The sequence below is a fragment of the Ustilaginoidea virens genome, chromosome 4 (assembly GCF_000687475.1).
Source record: "Ustilaginoidea virens chromosome 4, complete sequence".
NCBI classification, from domain to species: domain Eukaryota; kingdom Fungi; phylum Ascomycota; class Sordariomycetes; order Hypocreales; family Clavicipitaceae; genus Ustilaginoidea; species Ustilaginoidea virens.
Genome location: NC_057319.1, coordinates 2,923,065 through 2,941,578, shown reverse-complemented (window position 1 = coordinate 2,941,578; position 18,514 = coordinate 2,923,065). Strand labels below are relative to the sequence as shown.

Here is an 18,514-nt window from a genome sequence, read left to right as displayed (position 1 = left end):
TAGAAAAGTATTTTTATATATAAAGTAACTTACTATATTAAAAAGTACTTTTGCATATATTTTTCCATATAAAGTGACTTCTTTTAATAAAATAATTATATTAAGTAGGTATATAGCCTATAGCAATGATCAGGTTAGTTACGTCATTGTGGGGCGGTCGGATGAGAAGGGGAGGGGGGGAATGGTTGGTTGACTTGTACTCTGGGATTCGATGCGATGCTGCCATGCAACGTTAAACAGATTGCCCGTACAGTGAAGTTGCAACCAAACAAGTCGGACAAGCTCCTGGCCCAACACGATGACCCGATGACCAAAGAAGTGAGGGCTATGGCGACCCGTGCGGTTGCCTTGGGCCCGCTGACCCAGTCCGTAGTCGTACTGACCGTCCACCAAACTACTCCCCGACAACAGCCAGTCGTGCGGTTTTGACGAACTTTCTGGCCAAGCAGCACTCGATGTCTTAGCCTTCACGGCCCCGGTGGCATTGTTGCCCTTGATTTGTTTCAGTCGAGAATCGAATGGTGCGCCTGGCTTTGCCGAGCGCTTCCACGACCCCGATGGCCTTTTGCCCTTGATTGTTTCCGGCTGAATGCTGACTGGGAGTCAGTCTGGCTCTTCCGAGCGTTTCTGCGGCGTTGAGGGATTTTCCCTTTGGCCACTGCACACAATACATCATCCCATGATGCCCCTCTTCATTGCAGTCGACATGTTGGCCATGGGGGTTTCAAGTGCAACGGCGCCTATCCTACGGGTGGGGAAAAGATACGAAGGAGTGTTGTGTTCTGGCAGTGAAAAAAAGACATTTAGCACCAAATGCCGGCCGATACAGGAAGCGGTCGAAACCGGTTCACTACACGCAAAACGACTGCCAGCCTGTGCCAAAGTCAAAATCGCATCAGTGACGCTACCTACCAACTTTGGAATTGCAATACAGGCCATTATCGGCAGCAGCCACAGCCGCGCAGGCCACAGGAGCAAGAAGACTTACCTACCACTCATCCTTGAAACAACTATGATGAAACAACGGCCCTGGGGCAATGGGGAAATCAAAGCATGCTCGAGGATATATGCTTCGTCTTGGATGACGAGCACGAGCGTCAATTCCCGCACAATCCCAACAATGGCAACAGCACGTCAAACGTCGAAATTAATCAAAGTTCTACTACGTGTTCGGCCTTTTTCACGTCATTTGAATGAGCCTGCATAACAGCTAGGTTCCCAATGTATGAGCCAGAGGTTGAAGGGAATTTACACGAGTCCACGAATCACAGGCGCAGTCGTACTCTGGTCGGCAGAGGATTCATTGTGTGTTGTGATGTGATATTGACAGCCGACACTCCCGTCGAGATGCTTGCTCCCGTGCCGCAATCACCACCACGCCAGCATCAGCAGCCCCCCCGGGGGGGAATTGCTGCCCATATGAAAAAACACACACACACACACACAATTCATCAATCTTTAAACTATAGCTCACGATTTGCAACTCACGACTCACGACCCACCCGGCGCCATCTTCCTCCACGTCTTGAACTCGTCCTCGCTGATGTGCCGCAGCTTATTCACCTCGGCCGGCTTCCCCGTCAGGGTGCTCTGGGCCACCTCGACGGCCTGCATGATCTGCCCCTTGGCCGAGAGCGCGTACGTCGCCGTCTCCGCGCCCAGCCTGACCACGCCGATCCTCGGGTCCTCCTCGGACGCGTCGTGCACGCCGTCCCCCAGGTCGCCCATCCACGCCTTCAGCGCAGGGCTGTAGTACTTCTTGACCACGGCGCGGTCGGTGATGACGGACGCGCGCCCCGAGATGGACGCCCACTCGCCCTTGCTGTTGAGGAAGGACATGTTGACGGCCGGGTCGCCCGCCACGTCGTCCGTCTTGCCGGACTCGGTGTTTGTGTGGAAGATCAGGTCGACGCCGTTGTTTTCCGTGCCCGCGAGGGCCATGCACCGCGACACGAGCCCGCCGGAGCTGGCGCACCGGGTCGTCATCATGCCGTACTTGCAGGCGGTGATGAAGCTGACCAGGTCCTGGATCTTGGTCGGCACGTCGACATTGTCCTTGTTGGCTTGCTTGTACGGGTCGGCGGGCTTGTCGCCGGTGGACGTGTTGGAGAAGGACATGACGAGGGTCTGGAGTCAAGCCGCCGTCAAGAAATGTCTGGCAACTGTCTGGACCCTTTTTTTTAGTCTTTTGGGAAAATTTTTACGAGAAGGTGGCAGAATGAAACCCTCTTCTTTCTTTTTCTCTCGAAAATGCAAAGCAAAGGGATATCGTTTTTGGTTTCTGCCCCGTCGGAGGCTGATCCCGCCTGATATAAGCGCGGCGCCGTCGCCTATGACGTAATGGACTTGCGCAGAGCACTCGAGGCGTCATCGACGATGCAAGGAACCATCACCGCGCTGTCATGGCAGCGGGGGCGTTTCCCGTTTGCCCCGTTTCCCCGCTTGAAAACAACCCCTCATTGACTTTGCCATGCACACAGCACAGCGCCTCGGTCGAGCTTGTGGCACTCGTTTCCAAACAGGCCACCAAGACTTTTCGACTCGCCAAAAGAGAACGATGGCTTCATTCCAAAGTTGGGCTGGGCCGAGGCTATCGACACCCCTGGAGTCACTCAAGTACACGACTCGATTCAAAATTTATGGCAGCAAGCAATCTTCATTGTCCAAAAGGGGAACACACTCCCCGCAGTATTCTCCCTCGACGCAGGTGCCGGCAAGCCACACGACGACAGGCAAACCGCGGAAAATGACGCCCAGCCTCTTCTTAGCTTTTGCAACAGACTGTGGACAGCGGCGCCGACGCCGGCACGGCCCGATCCGGACCTGGCCAAGCCCCCCCTGCTGGTCCTGCTTCCCACTACTCCTTCGTCCCCCGCTCGAAGAGCATGGCATCTCGCCCACTGGCCAACCAGCGGCGAGATGCCAAGAAGCTCTGCCAATTGGATTCAATAGACTGTCATCTGACGCATGACTCCAAAAGCTTCAGGTTTTCATTCTGAACTGCCTCATCCCATATTGTGTCCGTATGCAAAACAGGGGCGCGCCTCTCACCACCCGTTGAGTCCTTTGCCCCGGCAACAAGACGCACACGATTCAGGAACCGCAGATAAGGAGAGTCAAAAAAGAACAAAAAAAAATCGTGCGTGGCCTGTCGGATCTACTCCCCACGGGGGTGGTCGCCCCCCATCCGCTTGGCTCAGCACATGTCCGTCTCCCACGGACTGGCACTGCTCGCACTTGGCGTGGATGTGGTTTGCGACGTGTCTTGCTTCGATGCTTCGGCCGAGGACGGACAGGGGAACCTGAGCTGGCTAATGTCCCACTTGAACTGGCATTTGTATTCCAGGCTCCAGTCCAGCCGCTCCACCATCTGAGGGTACTCGTGCCGCCGGGGATCGCTGATCCAGTGTTTTCCCAGCTTAAGCTGTGTAGCCTCTTCGGCAGCCGAATCGCCGAATGGTCGACTTAGCATCATGAACAGGATGAGCGTGGTCTCCAGCAGCAAGGCATCCGCATCCGCGGTGATGTCGAGAATAAATGCCGAGTTGGTCCACTGTGAAGTTTGCGCTGTCCCGATAGCTTCGGGTGCGCCGCACGGCGTCGAGGCTTGGCCAGGGTCATCCGTTTCCGCACGCCCATCTCTTGGTGCCATGGCAGACGAGCCGCCAAGCTGGACGAGGGTCTGGTAGATGCCGTGGAGCTGGTGATGGAATTGAGCAGCTATTAGGTCTTTAGAGGCGCAGAAAGCAAGAACACTGAGGCAGTCGCCGGCGCGCTCGAGATCATCTTCCCATGTCGATGGGGAAAATCGGTGAATTTGTTTTTGGACCACTGCGTGCAAGAGGACCGTGCAGCTTGTGTATGCCTGAAAACTATTCTCCGCGACTGCTTAGTACCGGGCGAAACCTGAAACATCGGGGAGGAGGGGGAAGAGGACGTCTTACATGACAAGCCAGCAGTGTTTGAAAACTGCCTGGTCATCCATCAGCAGTTTGACGATGCGGGCTGACGTGCTTGCCGCCAGCACAGTCTCGTTGGCTTGTTGGACAATTACGTCATTGCAAGACATCTGCAAAACGCCGGGGCTCGATCCGATCAGGTAGGACTGCAGAAACTGGGTTACGACTCGGCGGTAGAGAAGCATCATGGCTCCGAGGTAGAGCAAGTGCAGATGCATTATGGACCGCTTGGTCTCAGTTTGCAAGCCATCGCGTCCACTGGATTCGAGTCGCACACAGTCTGGCAGTTCTTCATACCACCTCTGCAGGTCTTGCATGATGGTTTCTATACTTTTCATGGAGAGCTCTTGGAAGACGAGATGCATGCGAAGTATGTCCGCCTTGAGGATGCATATCCTCGCCATTTCTGTTTGAACAACTGCCAATTGTCAGACGGTGACCGATTTCTCCGCCAGGGTCGCACAAACCATCTGACACGTCTGTAGGGTCCTCGGCTTTCATGTCCGACAACTTGGAAAATTTTAGCTGCTCATCATTATCAAAGTTATGCCACGACGCGCAGTAGCAATGGTTTACCTACCATGCTTCTTTCCGCCACCCAGGCATTCCCGGACATGTACCCGAGGGTTGATGAGAGCCAGCTACAAAAAAAGAAAAAAAAAGAAAAAAAAAGAAGAAGAAGAAGAAGAAGGAGAGGGGGAGCAAAGAAGACCAAATCAGTAAAAAGTTTCGGTAAAAAAAGGAGAACATTGTTGTTAAACCCGACAGGGTGCTGGCTGACCTTGAGAAAAACACCAGGGTGCGCCACGTCTTGCGCAAGTCGGACCACTCCAGCCGCGGGATGGATGCTGGCCGGCAGGCCTGGCCGCTGGTGCCATGAAGCTTACACCAGCTTAGCCCCGTTTCTGCAAGTTGGGGGGGCACAAGGATCAGTAGCTGCAAGCGAAGGCTCAAGCTGGGCCCATCAGCAGGCCTGGGGCGGCTTTGGTGGACGTCGCCTTACCAACATAGGCGAGGGCTATCATCTCCTTGCTCATAATATTGTACTGCGCCAGTAGCGAGCATACCTTGATGGAGTGAAGCGGCTCTTGCTCGGCAGCGACCTCGAAAAAATGCCTGGCAAGATCATATAGCCCCTGTTCGATTTCGCGGCTGCAGCTGTCACCCATGTACTGGGCTCCGACGGCGGCGACAACTGCCACGCAACAGACCATGGTCTTTACTTTCTGGGAGAGGGCTGCTTGGGGTTCGTTGAATATGGCGTTGTAGCAGCGCGATATATGTTCCCTGGAAAAGACTTGAAATAGCTTGCCGCTGCAGCTGAAGAAGGAATCGACAGCCCGCATGACTATCGACGGTTCGGGAAAGAGAAGGCGGACGTCGTGGATGGGCCTGTTTGCGAGGAGCGTCAGGTTGCAGTGAGGGTCGACCTTGGCGGTGGCTGCAGGCGAGGACGCAGGAAGATGCTTGATGATGTCGACGGGGTCGTCGCTGGTGCGTATGCAATCCAGCAGCTGGGTGACCTGGTCGGGGTCACGACTTCGCAAGGCATCGATAATCTCCTCCAGAGACACCAGGCGAGACTTGACAGCCGCGGCACGGGTCTGGCCCTCTTGGCCGACGTAAGCGCATTGGCGATTCTTGACGGTGCATGTGGAGCACCTGGGCCAACTCCCGTCGCACTAATTGCATCGATCGGCAGTGTTTTAGTTTGCGAGGCATCCAAGAGCGTTGAAGAAGCCCGGCATAGGGAAAGAGGCCGGGAAGGGGGGGGGGGGGGGGGGGGGGGGGGGAGCGGTGGTGGGTGGTGGTGGGGGATGGAGACAGACCTTGACTTTGAACCTCCGACAATTGTTGCAGGCTTGGATGACAGCCGCCTGGCCCCGGCCTTGCGGTTCCTGGGAACCCTCTTTCGGAACCGGGACGGCTGTGTGCGGTCTCGACGAAGCAGGTCTGATGGAGCGAAACGTCATTACGGATGTCTGGCGGCCGAGCAATTGCTTGGATTGATAAAAAGTATTTCTGGGTAAGTGATCGGCTGGTTTGTTCAAAACGCTGTTCGCTTAGTCATGGGCGTGTGTGGGAAGACACTCCGTCTCTACTGAGTCCTGAGATTTTAGGATTGGTGCACCGAAGCCCGTCACGTGTCACAGCCACAACAATGGAAGGTTTCATTCAGCCAGCTTGTCTGACGGGTGCTCCGTACTCGGTGCTCCGTACTCGGTGCTCCGTACTCGGTACTCCGTACTCGGTGCTCCGTACTCGGTGCTCCGTACTCGGTTCTCCGTACATGGCGTGATAACCATCGTGACACAGGAAATGCAGCAACTTGTATTTACAGTTTCTACTCGATTTACAGGCGAGCCACGTCGTCCGGATCTCTCCCAAAAAGCCAGCCCATGACCTCTTCCCCCGCTTCCCCCCCCCCCCCCCCCTCTCTCTCTCTACCTCGACAACCTCTGCCCGCGGCTCCTCTTGGCGCTGAATTTGATCTTTTCGGCAACGATGACCTTGGCAGTAACTGGATTTTTATCGGTATCGAGAATCGGGACCTGGATGGAGCAGGGCAGCATCGGATAAGGGGTCTTGCAGACGTTGTCATGCACAGGTTGAAGCTCGTAGCATGGCTGGGTCGCGTGGTCGCAGACATTGTAGGTGCCTGCGCACGTGACGTACTGCTGCGTGACGCACGTGCCATGGACAATGGTGTAGAAGGTGAGCGTCTTGATGGTGCACTCGTAGTTGGACGGGCAGGTGATGGTGTCGCTCTCGGTCGTCGTAACCGTCCTGGAGTATGCGTTTTCATGGCTGTAACCGACGGTCAACACTTGGTTGGAGTAGCTGAGCTGAACCCCAATGTTCCAGCCCCAGGTTGTCGACTCCATAATGGCCGTCGACGACGTGAACTGGAAAGTCATGTCTCTGGGTCCGGTGTTGAGCCTGGGCTTCTCTGAATGGGCCGTGTACAGGATGTCGACGTGGTCAACGGTCCGCAGCAGGGTGCGCTTCCACAGGGGCACATGGATACATAGCAGGTCGGTGCAACCCACGGGGAAGGTTTCCTTGTCCTTGTCCATGTAGGGGGGGTTGGCGAGGTCTATGGTGACTGTCTTGTTCAGTTTAGCGATGAAGGCGGCGATGGCCTCGTTGCTGGAGAGGGTTTTGGCTTGGATACATGTCGCCAAGGACAAGAGGGCCAGGAGGGAGAGAATCATGGCAGGCGGTGACGGCTCGAGGGGGGTTAGCAAGACCAACAAGACTTGTGCGTGTTTGCTGCAATCCGGCTTCTTTTTTTCTTTCTTTTATTTTTCTTCGGCAAACACCCAGAGTTGTCTGCTAATTGCTTTATGTCGGCAGGGGAGGGAACAAGGCAGGCGGTGCGGGCTGAGATTTATATGCCGCTCTGCTCTGTTCCCCCTAGCGACCCGACGCCGCAGGCAGGACGGCTGCTTCCGCCGTTGCAGGGCTCGCAGGGTCCAGGTCGCAGTCCAGACTCCAGACTCCAGACTCCCGACTCGGCATCCTTGCCTTGCCCAGGTTGTCGGGCTTCACGACCGGCGCCTGTGACTAAGCTATCGCACATACAAGCTGCTGCTATTCAGGGCGGGACTGGAGCACAATACTACGTACCTACACTCTCCATCAGGATACGGGCACACAATAGTCTCTTCGTACTCGTCGTCGTGCTCGTCGTGCTTCACGGAAGCGGTATCCACCGCCGCGGCCGTAATTACTCAGGCGGCGCCTGCCTGCCACACACGGCCTGGTGGATCTTTCTCACAGCCCAAAAAATCAGGACGGTTCGCTTACCAACACGGCTGACGGGGGGTTTCGGGCTGACTGGGCCGTTTCGTCACTGAATTCCCGGGTGGGCTGCTGCATGCGGACATGTGCTTTGCCCGGGAAAGAAGCCGGAGGAGTGCGGAGTACGGAGTAGGTCCTCGGCAGCTTTCGTGGATACCTCCTGGTAGGTACCTCGCGCCCGAGCCCTTGATCCTATTGGCCAGTGGCCAGTGCGCAAGTCCATTGGCACTCTCGGGCCATTACTGCGTACTGACAGCACCTTGCCAGAAGAACCAGCAACTCAGATTTACGGAAGCGTCAATCTCACAAAACCCCGTCGACGAGTGGGAAGCCAAGAACACATCCGGCTTACTTTCCTTGCGGCATCAGCCCTCTGATCCACACAGGCGGGGGGCCTTGACTCGGCACTTGACAAGTAAAATTCAAACTTGGTACTAATAAACTATCTCAGGCAAAGCTCCGCTTCTCCCTGATCAACCATGTAAGGCGCGTACCTACCGGCCGGAACCTCACGTAACAGTGGGGCCGTGCCTAGGGCAGTGACATTGCGCGCTACGACGTAGGGTTTAGCGTGCCGGCGCCTATTAGCGCTCGCATTAGCGTTGAACTGGGGGGGGAGGCCTGGCAAGGATTAGCGGATTGACACCATTATCCCCACTTTAATTCATAAGTCGTTTCGTAATCCACTGCCGGGCCGGCAAGAGGGCAAGAGGAGGGGAGACTATGTTTGCCTCTGGCTCCAACTTTACTATGTTGACGAGAACCCCTGTCGGTGGGCGGTCAGCCCCCTTTGGACTGGCGCGTAATTTTTTTTTTTTTTTTTTTTTGCGTGCTTGACAAAGCCGACGGTCCTGACCGCTCCTCCGCGTCTGCTGAGGGCAGCCGGAACAAGGAAACGGAGACGCCCGACCGAGGTGGAGCAAGGGTTCACCGGAGTCCCGGCCCCGGCGGGCTTTATCCGGGCATCCGCCGCCGCCGCCGCCGCCGCCGCCGCCCGGGGCGCAGGACGCGACGCAGGGCCCCGAGGCGAGCAGGCAGGCAGGCGAGCGAAGCCAGCAACGGATAAAAAAGGGACCTGCCCGCTGAAACCCCCCCCCCCCCCCCCCCCCCCCCCCCCCCCCCCCCCCCCCCCCCCCCCCCCCCCCCCCCCCAAAAAAAAAAAAAAAACAAAAAAAAACCAGCTCAGGCGTGTTCCTCCCCCCCCCCGCTTCTTTTTGGCTGCGCGCGTCGGATGCGCCGCGAAAACGCCGCGCGTCGTTCGAAATTCGCAGGCGACATCGTGGCCCGGCGTCGCTGAGACGCCGTCCACTATATCCCGCTTGCTGAAAATCATCGTCTCGATGGCTCTGCGGGCTCTGCGGGCTTTGCCTTGGACGTTGTTGTTGTTGTTGTTGTTGTTGTCGCCACGTGCGGCTGACTGGCTACAACCAGGTCAACCATCAGTCAAGTCCCTACGACGTGCTCCTACCGTTGAGTCACCCGGCCGAGCTGAACCCGACATCAGAAAGCTGCCCGCTGCAATCGTTGAGTCACCCGGCCTGCTAGATCCGACATCAACAACTTTCCCGCTCCTACCGTTGAGTCACCCGGCCTGCTAGATCCGACATCAACTTTCCCGCTCCTACCGTTGAGTCACCCGGCCGAGCTGAACCCGACATCAGCAACCTGCCCGCTCCAATCGTCGAGTCACCCGGCCTGCTAGATCCGACTTCAACAACTTCCCCGCTCCCGCCGTCCGAGTTACCCCGCAATATAAATCCCCGCGTCGACGTCCAGCCCGCTCGCTCTTGATTGCCCCCATTCTGCACCCCTCCCGGCCATGGCAGCAAGACTCGACATCCAGGCCGCCGTGCAAGCCGACCTCCAAGGCACCCCCTACGCCGTGACTTCCCTCACGCCTCTCGCCGGCGGCACCGCCAACTTCATCTTCAAAGCCAGTCTCCGGACACCCCTCCAAGACGGCACCCGCGAGGTCCTCGTCAAGAACTCCCAGGCCTACGCTGCCGGCTACCCAGCCTTGGCCCTACCCCTGCTCCGCTGCGTAAGTCGTCGTCGTCATCGTGGCGCCCCGACAACACACACACTCATCTCACTCCCACCCCCTTTCCCACCCACCAGGAAATCGAAGTGCAGAGCCTGCGCATCCTCGCCGACCTGCCGCCCGTCATCTCCTCCAACTACGAGATCCGCACCCCGCTCCTCCTCCACTACCACGCCGAGACGCACACCCAGATCCAGGAGCACCTCGGCCGCGCAACCAGCCTCAAGGAGTATGCCCTCAAGCACTACGCCGCGGTGCCGACGCCCTCCGCCCTCGAGCCGCAGTGTCACCGGCTGGGCGTGGCCCTGGGCACGTGGCTGCGCGCGTTCCACGCCTGGAGCGATCACCCCGGGAGGAGGGCCCTGCGCGACGCCCTGGCCCGGAACAGAGACATGCGGAGGTTGAAACGGGTCGTCAACTACGACCACCTGGCGCAGAGGGCGCAGCGGTACCCCCGCGTCCTGGGAGGCTGCGAGCCCGTGCTGCGGCAGATTGCCGACATGGCGGCGGCGGAGCTGGAGGACGAGAGCAAGCTACACGTCATTCACGGGGACTTTTGGACGGGAAAGTACGTGGTGCCCGCTAGTTTCTTCTTTCTTTGCAACTTTTTCTTCTTCTTCCCTGCTCGACGCGCCCGGTGCTGACTGGCGCGAGTGTAGCGTCCTGCTGCCGGACCTGGTCCCTGAGGCGTCACAGCGGGTTCCAGTTCCGGTCAGGATAGTCGACTGGGAAATGGCCCAGGTGGGCGTCAGGGCCGAGGACCTGGGTCAGCTGGTTGCCGAGCTGTGGGAGCTCAAGCTGTACAAGGACGCGGACGCCGGGCTGTGGATGATCCAAGGCTTTGCGCAAGGCTACGGCCAGGTGGACGCCGAGCTGGGCTTTCGCGCGCTGCTCCACGTCGGCGCTCACCTGGTCTGTTTTGGATCCAGCACGCCGGGTTGGGGTACCGAGGAGCAAGGGCAAGACGTTGCCGCTGTTGGGAGAGACGTGCTGCTGGATGCTTGGGGGAAGAAAGCCGAGGGCTTTCGGAACCACCCTCTTGGCTGCCTTTTGGGCCTTTGAAAAACACACTTGGCCGACTCTGACCTACGTCTGGGCCGTCTGGGCCGTCTGGGCCATCTTTCGGGTTTGGAACAATCACCTGCCAGACTAAATCACATCTGGGCCATCGTTGGCTATTTGAAACAATCACCTGCCGTACCGGGGAAAAATACCCCCGTGGACAAACGTAAAAAGTCTTTCGCCACTTCAGCCGCGCGGCCTGAGTCCCGAGAAAGAGCACAGAACGAGCACAGAACAAGCACAGAACAAGCACACAACTTGCCTATGACCGCGGCGTAAAAATCAGATTCAACGGCGGTAAAATGACGGTAAAAGTGTCCTTCTTCTCCTCTAGAAACGCCTCCTTGGTCTGGCCTGGCGCCATGCGCACGTCGTACCGCGACAGTATCTCCGCCGTCGTCCGACGAAGCTCCAGCATGGCCAGTCTTTTACCGACACAGCTATATGGTCCTGGGCGCCCAAGGTCAGAAAAAGGCCCCCGTGTGCCGCCGGGTGTGTCGGACAGTACCTACCTATGTTAAACGGTATAAACACCGAGCTGTCCCTGACCAGCTCCGGCCTTGTAGTCCAGCGCTCCGGGATAAACTCATTCGGCTCGTCAAAGAACCGAGCGTCTGTAGTTTGGTCAGTCAGTGGTTGTCCCTGGATGATGCGGTTTTTTCTTTTCTTCACGAGTTTTACCTCTAAAGATGGTATAGGAAGGCACCTGCACGATCGTGTTTCCCGGGACGTGATGATCGCCAATCTGCAAGCCTTCAGGCGGTGTAAGTCGCTGTGTCCCAGAAGGCACAGCCGGATGCAGCCGCAGCGTCTCCTGAATGACGGCCTCCAAGAGGACAACCGTGCTCAGGCTCTCGTTCGACAGGTCTGGCAGAGCGTCAAACTCGCGCTGCAGGTTCTTGAGCAGCTCGGCATGGCCAGCAAGTTCGAAAAACAGGTGTGTGAGCGTGGTGGACGTCGTATCGCTTCCCGCAACAACGATGAGTTGAGCGTCGCCGTGCAGGTTCCAACGATCACGCCGCGTCTTGGGTCCTTTTTCAAAGTCGGCCAGGATCCAGGAAAATATATCGGGTTGGTCAGGCTGATTCTAAGTGACGGTTAGCTTTGGGGTGCGGGGATACGACCATGGTTGGCATACGTTGGTTCGCTCGTCAATCTTGTCCTGGATCCATTTCCAAAACTGCAGATAGTTTCTGTTCAAGATTGGCGTCCGTTTGAGAAGGGGCAGGAGCCACAGGAGGTGTGAGAGGAGGGCAATGCCCATCGAGTCCTGGCGCATAGTCTTGAAAATGAACTTTTCTCGACCGTCGCGGACCAGGTTGGAGTTTTGGTTAAAGGCCAGGTCTTCCATGATGTCAAAGGCGAAGAAGCTGAACCATTTCGTGATGTCGACGGGTTTGTCGTGCTCTCTGTCGAGGACGGTCATCACGTCCAAGATGGCTTTGGTGATGCGATAGTTGTAATCGTGGAGGGCTAGAAATCATGTCCTTAGTCGCGGTTTCTTTCTGCCTCTTCTTCTCTCTCTTTTTTTTTTTTTTTTTTTTTTTTTTTCATTTTCATTCTTGTCCCAACTTGAGCAATCTCCTGTCCTTTGACATTGCCTAGCTGGGGCCTGACTGTATACCTTTAGTGGTGAATCCTTGGTCCCAAACTTTGCGCCGCCGCGCATGTTCTCGCTTGTCACGAACCGTAAACAGTGGAGTGCGAGGCTCCAAGAGGCTATAGAATGGCCCTTTGACGGTGGGAGACTGAGAGCTGTAGATTGCGCGCACTGCGTCCGGATGCGTAATGGACAGTTCCGATGGACCTGCGCAAGAGTCAGCGCCCAGCCAGCCGAGAAAGTAGAAGGGGGGGATGAGGGGAGCGCAGGCGACTCACCGAGACGTACAAAGTCGCCGTACTCGTTGTGCAGCTTCTGAACAACCTCAAACAAGCGTAGTTTTTTGGCAGACAAGGCGGTGATGTACAGGTTTGAAAGCCTGGCCCAGAACGGACCGGGATAGTTGCGAAGCCGGTGGAAGCAGAGCCGATACAGCGCCATGCTCAGGTACAGGCCTGCAATGTAGCTGCCGATACATCGAGAGGCGCTGGCGATGGATGCCCCGTACAGCGTGTGGGAGGCCCAGCCCGTGGCGATGAAGACGGCGAGGTGACTGGTGAGGATGGAGGGCGACGCCACGTCCCATTCCCCAATGCGAAAGACGAACAAATGGGCCGAGATGCCGGCCAAGGCTGCCAAGATGGGTGCGGAGACCGCTCCCATTGTCTCTGGGCAGCGGAAGAGAGGTCAATGGAATACGACCTGAGCGTAGGGTCGATCGATGGTACGAGTATGAGCTGGGTGTTGGGGCCGGAAGGCAAGGAGTAGCAAGAGCCGCAGGCGGTGAGGAAGGTAAAGACTCAGTCAGAATGAAACTCTGCCTGACTTGTTTTGCCCAAAGTGTACGATGCCGGAGGAAACGACGGGAGAGATGGGGGGGGGGGGGGGGGGATGGAGAGAGATGGAGAGAGAATGAGAAAGATGGAGAGAGATGGAGAGAGATGGAGAAAGATGGAGAGAGATGGAGAGAGATGAAGAGAGATGGGGTGTGACAGCAAGGCCCTGGGTCTTGGGAGAAGAATTCCCGCTTGCCGAGCCAGCCAGGACTCTAATTCTGGAGTCCTGTAGGATTGATGTATCATTTGCATTTTTCCGTTTGAGCCGAGCATGGGCAGCCCCCCCGCCCTTCATGCTTGCAATGACCAGGATGTGGCTCTCGACAGTGGTGTCTGAGGAAAAGAAAAAAGCCAAGACGTCTCATCTCGTCTCGTCTCGCCTCGGCCTTGGTGCGGAGTAGTGCCTGTATAGTACCATTCATCGTCCTTGATACTGATACATGCCACCAAAGCTTCGCCGTCCATCTAAATCTACAGGGCTTCCATTGCGTAATCCATGAGCATGTCTAGTGATGCATACCAGAGACTGGCCACGACTCGCCGCCGCCAAACTCTGCCGTCTCCCGTAGGCTTGACGATCATGAGCAAGCAAGCATAATCGCGCAAAAGACCAGCCGTAGATTGCTACCCGGCGGCAGGTCCAGCAAAAGCAAAAACAAAAACAAAAATAAAATAAAACAAAAAAAGCGAAAAGAAAAACAAAGGAAAAGACAAAAGAAGAAAAAAGAAAACCATCCGGGTTTAAAAATGCAAAACGACACTCGAGAATTACTGCCACCCCTTTGTGTTTTTTCTCTTCCTTTCTTTTTTCTTCTTTGCCGACACATCCACCGATACATCACACTTTCGGCTGCTTCCTCTTCTTCATGTTGTTGCGTGGTGCTCAATAATGTCGTCTTCCGCAAACGAGGTCAAGCGCACGCGGGGACTCGCTCTGCGCGGTTCGTCTTCCTCGTCTATAGCTCTAACGGATGCCGGGGTGAAGTTTCGTGTCCTCTTGTTGCCCTTATCCAATGCCATCCTGGCTCCGTCGTCGACTGTTTCGGCTCCAGACTTTCCAGTGGAGCAGACGTCTTGAGAACCGGCGGTTTGAACAGGCGCGTCGCAGCCAACGTTCCCAAGCGGAATGCTCGAGCCGCATGGCACGTACATTTGCTGCGATGCTCGTCGCATGTCTTGATGAGGCTGTTGCTGACTAGGTGTCGGCGTCAGGCACGATGAAGCCGAATGCGCCAGGCTGCGTGTTTCCTTTCGCGACTTCACATCCAGGGACGGCGCAGTGAAGTTGGTTTGTAGCATGTTGATGGGCGTTGACTGGTTGAGTAAAGAATGGGTCAACTTTGTTGCCAAGTCGGACGGAAACGGGCTGTCGTAGCGCATGACGGGAAACCCGATTGCTTCCCCAGTGCTGGTCAGCTGCCTCTTCTTCATGGCCATCGAAGCAAGTCACTTTTCTTACCATCTCGGTCACAGTTGCCCAAGCTGGAGGTTGTGGCGGTGGTGGGTGTGTTGGTACGGACCTTGGCATGGGATCCTTGCTTGTCATCGTCCTGGGGCAATCTTGCTGAATACTGCTGCTGCTCTGCAACTGGGTTTCCGTTCTCCACCGGGACATAGTCGGGCATACTGGTATCGGTGCTTGACCTTCTCGCGCTCCGAGAAGCGAAAGCGCCATGTGCTGCCGCCGCTTGTGGCTGGTTCTCAGCCATGCCCATGCCCATCCCGGTCAACCACTCAGAGTAGGAGCTCGCGTCTCCCAAGCAATCTGTCGGGTTGAAGTTTTGATAAGGTATCAAACCAAAGATTGGATGCGTCGCCAGCCGCCTCGAGTCAGCCAAGACTGCTGGGTTGGACAGATATCCTTGGAGAAAGCCGTTTCCGCCTTTGCCAGGGCCACCTCCTCGGCGACGGGGTGAGTGGGCATGCGAGTCGGAATCATCCGGATGCTGAACTGGAACCTCCATGCATGAGGGAAGCGGTGCCCTGCACCACATGGCAGGATTCGGCCACGCAATAGAGGACGCCTCTAGAATTTCTGTCGCCATCGTGTTAGCCTCGACGACGTTTCCGGGAGAGTCAAAAGAGGGGTTTTACCTAAGGGGGCATGCTGGAAGGAAAATGCCACGATATTCTTGATCCGCTCAAAGGGTGTAGTAACCGAGTTGCGTGGGAATCCTTCGCTCAGCACGATCTTAATGCGGCCGAGCTCGTCGGCTGGCAACCACCAGTTCTGCTGCAGCAACTCCTGGCGGAAGCAAGGAAACTTGAGGGGTTCGAAATCGGTCATCTTCGAAAAGGCTAGCCACTGTAAGCTGGGGGGAGTCTTCACACGACTTGGCCGTCCAGACACTTGGAAGATGCAGACGTACTCCACGAGTGAGCTATGATATGAGGCCACGTGCTATCGGTGTCGAGGATTGCAGATCTGTGACGATTTTGCCCTTGTTAATGCCACCGCGACTGCGAGGGAATTCTGATTGATTTTCTTTTCTTTTGGTTCGACGTACGCCACCATCCTTCCATCAATAAACAACCGTGCCTGAAACTTGACTTCCTCTGGGAACTGGCTGTATGACTTTGCATACTGGCTCACACACGGCGTGTTCCACGAGTGAATCGAGACCTGGAATGGAGAGCCCGCGGCAAGGCTGGGCACGAAGCAACACAGGGCTGGCAATCCAAACGTGCTACCCAGCTGAGGTGATTCTGTAAATGATGCAACGCGAAAGGTAAGAAGAAGGATATACCAGGACCCCAGGCTTGACGGGGCTGCACAACAAACCTGGATCGTGGACGACGTGGCAAGCCACCTTGAACTCTCGGAAGGGCACCTTGCAGTCCCTGGGGAAGAGGAGAATGTCCCAGTCTTCATAGCGCATGTTGCAGCACGGGCAAAGAATTTGTAGCTGCTGGAGCTTCTCGTCACGTATCTGACGGGGGCAAACGGGTTGGCGTCGATCGCGGAGGGGGGAGGGGGGGGGGCTCTCTTGTTGCTCGTTTGTTATGGTGGTTTGGGCCAGTCAACTGGGTTGCGCAGGCTTGAGCAGGACACACAAGATTCGGTTTTTTTTTTTGCGCCACGGAACAAGAAGGCACGACGAGAAAAGACGAGAAAGCACTGGCCTACTCCCGCAGACCGTTTCTGTCCACGGAAGACATGAATCCTGGCCCTACCAGACGTAGTGGCCCTGGCAACGAGGAGCACACTGTTGCGTGCCTGCCGGTCAAGTCCCAACATGATGGCCCGAAGGAGAAATGGTAAGCGAGAGACGGAGAAACAGGTACGGCCTGGCGCCTGATGCGAAAGGGAACTGAGCGGTACATCCCAAGTCTGCCAAGCTTCCGTATGATTCCAGGTGTCTGGTCTGGTCCCTTGGTCGTGAGCCAAAGTGGGCTGCTGGCAGCCGCTGCCGCGCTTTGCACCTGTCAGTTTCAGCACGACATCTGTCAGGCCAATCTTCACCGTCAACCCACCACGTTCCTCGGACTTTCCGCCCGAAGCAATCCGCATTTTGCAAATCTTCACATGCATCCGCACACACACGAGACAGATGGGGGATTCAAGACAAATGATATGCGGGTTAGCAAGCTGAGCCGTCTGATTCGGATAGGCAGAAATCTGCGCAGAATTTCCATGATTCTGCTACATGTGCATCCGTCACCGAATCCCAGCTCCCTTTTTTCCTTACAAATATATTAAGTTGTGTACAGCGACCGCGATTCTCTGCCATATTGATCCCACGTCAAGGATCTTCGTCGCCCTCCATCCGTGCCTGTTGTCATCTCACTGTCAGTGGCTTTGCTTTCCTGTCATAGCAAAAGAGGTTCGCGGTTTACGGATGAAACTCACCCGCACAGCTCCGGGACCACCGAGCTCACGTTCCAGACCGCCGTCAAACTCTCGCGGATAGCTCGGCCGATCGGGATAATTCAGGTATACCAGGCCCGAAAGTCCCATCAAAGCAGCCACAAAGGTACCAATCATTATCAGGCCACGCCCAGGCGTGGTCCATGTGTATTCATAAGGTGAGAAAATTCCGAGTACATCGTTGTCTTCGTGGACAGGCTCGCCAAAGTTTCGACGCTCTTGGGGGTCCCACCAATCGGCGTAGGGATCTCGAAATTGACGCTTTATGCGAGGGGGGTTGATGTAGCCACCGTTCTATTTGTGGTCAATTAGCAGCAGTCCACGTCTTTTATTGATCGGCTCAGAGGACAGGAACGAACCATTTCGGGGTCCTCAGTGTCGGACAGTATTTGTCGTTCGGGGTAGTGGGCATCCAAGGCCTTGCGATTGGAAAGCGAATCGGGCAGAAAGCTTCGTCGCTGAACCAGAGGCAAACATCGAGTGGATGCAAGGCTCGCGCGGAGGGCGGATGACCGCATGATACGTTGGGGAAGCATCTAAGCCACAAGGTTGAGGTCAGCAAGCTTCAAAGGACGGGCATTCCCCATTCTCCATTCCCCATCCCCCATCGGACGAGTGTCCCGTGTGTCGAGCTTGGCATTCATCGTACCTTGGAGGCAGAGTGCAACGTGGTGTGCCCATCTGCTTGCTCAACGATATCGCTGTTTGGCGAAATGAAGCCCATGGACTGAGGTTTCGTGCAATCGAGGCCGGGAATCCTGCCTCAGGCATCTGCAGCCAAGCCAACCAATCATATCCATCCTCTCTCTGGGGGCTCAAAGCCTGGCAGGCCAATGGCTGCTCGAGAAAAGTGGAACCACAGGCCTCGGACAAGGGATCCCTGCTTTGCTAGCCAACCCGTGTCGGTTGCAATGTCATCTGCCATGCAAATCCCATTTTCTCTCCGCCCTCAAAAAGTTTTGCTTGCAAATCACATTTTTTGCTCACCTTTCCGCCGCAGCACGCGCCACATGCGTCTGATCATGTTCAAATCTTGTACGAATACCCGCTGAGCTGTCGCGCATCTGTAGACTCTAATTTCTACCCTTCAAATGCTTGTCTCGCCGAGATCAAGCCCACTTGCGACTCTCGGCTCCACCTTGCTATGATGCCCGAGGCCGCGTCTCTCGATAACCATGTGTCCATTGCGGATTCCCTAACCCACCAAAAAACCATCGATGCAAACAACTCGCGCCGAAATGACGTGACGTCCTCCAATGCTACGCCGGACGAATTCTTTGGGCAAGCCGAGACGGTTGCGCAAGCTGGCACCGACGCGGCGGTGTACGCAAACGCAAACCAGGT

General features: G+C 56.2%; 7 protein-coding genes across 7 annotated transcripts; 1 reads left to right on the top strand and 6 right to left on the bottom strand.

Annotated features, from left to right (window-relative positions):
- Window positions 1–1,491: 1,491 nt before the first annotated feature.
- UV8b_05252 (uncharacterized protein) lies at window positions 1,492–2,118 on the bottom strand (the record flags this gene model as incomplete). Its single annotated transcript, XM_043142750.1, has 1 exon — window positions 1,492–2,118. The coding sequence occupies one exon, from the start codon at window positions 2,116–2,118 to the stop codon at window positions 1,492–1,494; it is 627 nt and encodes a 208-aa protein (XP_042998684.1).
- A 1,078-nt stretch (window positions 2,119–3,196) lies between these two features.
- UV8b_05251 (uncharacterized protein) lies at window positions 3,197–5,932 on the bottom strand (the record flags this gene model as incomplete). The annotated part of the gene is made up of 7 exons (XM_043142749.1): window positions 3,197–3,872; window positions 3,945–4,377; window positions 4,427–4,469; window positions 4,540–4,600; window positions 4,741–4,864; window positions 4,963–5,641; window positions 5,789–5,932. 7 exons carry the CDS (start codon window positions 5,930–5,932, stop codon window positions 3,197–3,199), a joined length of 2,160 nt encoding a protein of 719 aa, XP_042998683.1.
- Window positions 5,933–6,403: 471 nt separating this feature from the next.
- On the bottom strand, window positions 6,404–7,174 carry UV8b_05250 (uncharacterized protein; the record flags this gene model as incomplete). Its single annotated transcript, XM_043142748.1, has 1 exon — window positions 6,404–7,174. The coding sequence occupies one exon, from the start codon at window positions 7,172–7,174 to the stop codon at window positions 6,404–6,406; it is 771 nt and encodes a 256-aa protein (XP_042998682.1).
- Window positions 7,175–9,582: 2,408 nt separating this feature from the next.
- UV8b_05249 (uncharacterized protein) lies at window positions 9,583–10,957 on the top strand (the record flags this gene model as incomplete). The annotated part of the gene is made up of 4 exons (XM_043142747.1): window positions 9,583–9,804; window positions 9,882–10,372; window positions 10,464–10,716; window positions 10,763–10,957. The coding sequence occupies 4 exons, from the start codon at window positions 9,583–9,585 to the stop codon at window positions 10,955–10,957; spliced, it is 1,161 nt and encodes a 386-aa protein (XP_042998681.1).
- Window positions 10,958–11,128: 171 nt separating this feature from the next.
- Window positions 11,129–13,129, bottom strand: UV8b_05248 (uncharacterized protein; the record flags this gene model as incomplete). The annotated part of the gene is made up of 6 exons (XM_043142746.1): window positions 11,129–11,316; window positions 11,379–11,480; window positions 11,548–11,953; window positions 12,005–12,339; window positions 12,491–12,673; window positions 12,745–13,129. 6 exons carry the CDS (start codon window positions 13,127–13,129, stop codon window positions 11,129–11,131), a joined length of 1,599 nt encoding a protein of 532 aa, XP_042998680.1.
- Window positions 13,130–14,166: 1,037 nt separating this feature from the next.
- On the bottom strand, window positions 14,167–16,181 carry UV8b_05247 (uncharacterized protein; the record flags this gene model as incomplete). Its single annotated transcript, XM_043142745.1, has 6 exons — window positions 14,167–14,699; window positions 14,762–15,337; window positions 15,397–15,600; window positions 15,672–15,727; window positions 15,810–16,008; window positions 16,085–16,181. The coding sequence occupies 6 exons, from the start codon at window positions 16,179–16,181 to the stop codon at window positions 14,167–14,169; spliced, it is 1,665 nt and encodes a 554-aa protein (XP_042998679.1).
- An 864-nt stretch (window positions 16,182–17,045) lies between these two features.
- On the bottom strand, window positions 17,046–17,894 carry UV8b_05246 (uncharacterized protein; the record flags this gene model as incomplete). The annotated part of the gene is made up of 4 exons (XM_043142744.1): window positions 17,046–17,075; window positions 17,153–17,464; window positions 17,530–17,706; window positions 17,820–17,894. 4 exons carry the CDS (start codon window positions 17,892–17,894, stop codon window positions 17,046–17,048), a joined length of 594 nt encoding a protein of 197 aa, XP_042998678.1.
- Between the last annotated feature and the right edge of the window lie 620 nt (window positions 17,895–18,514).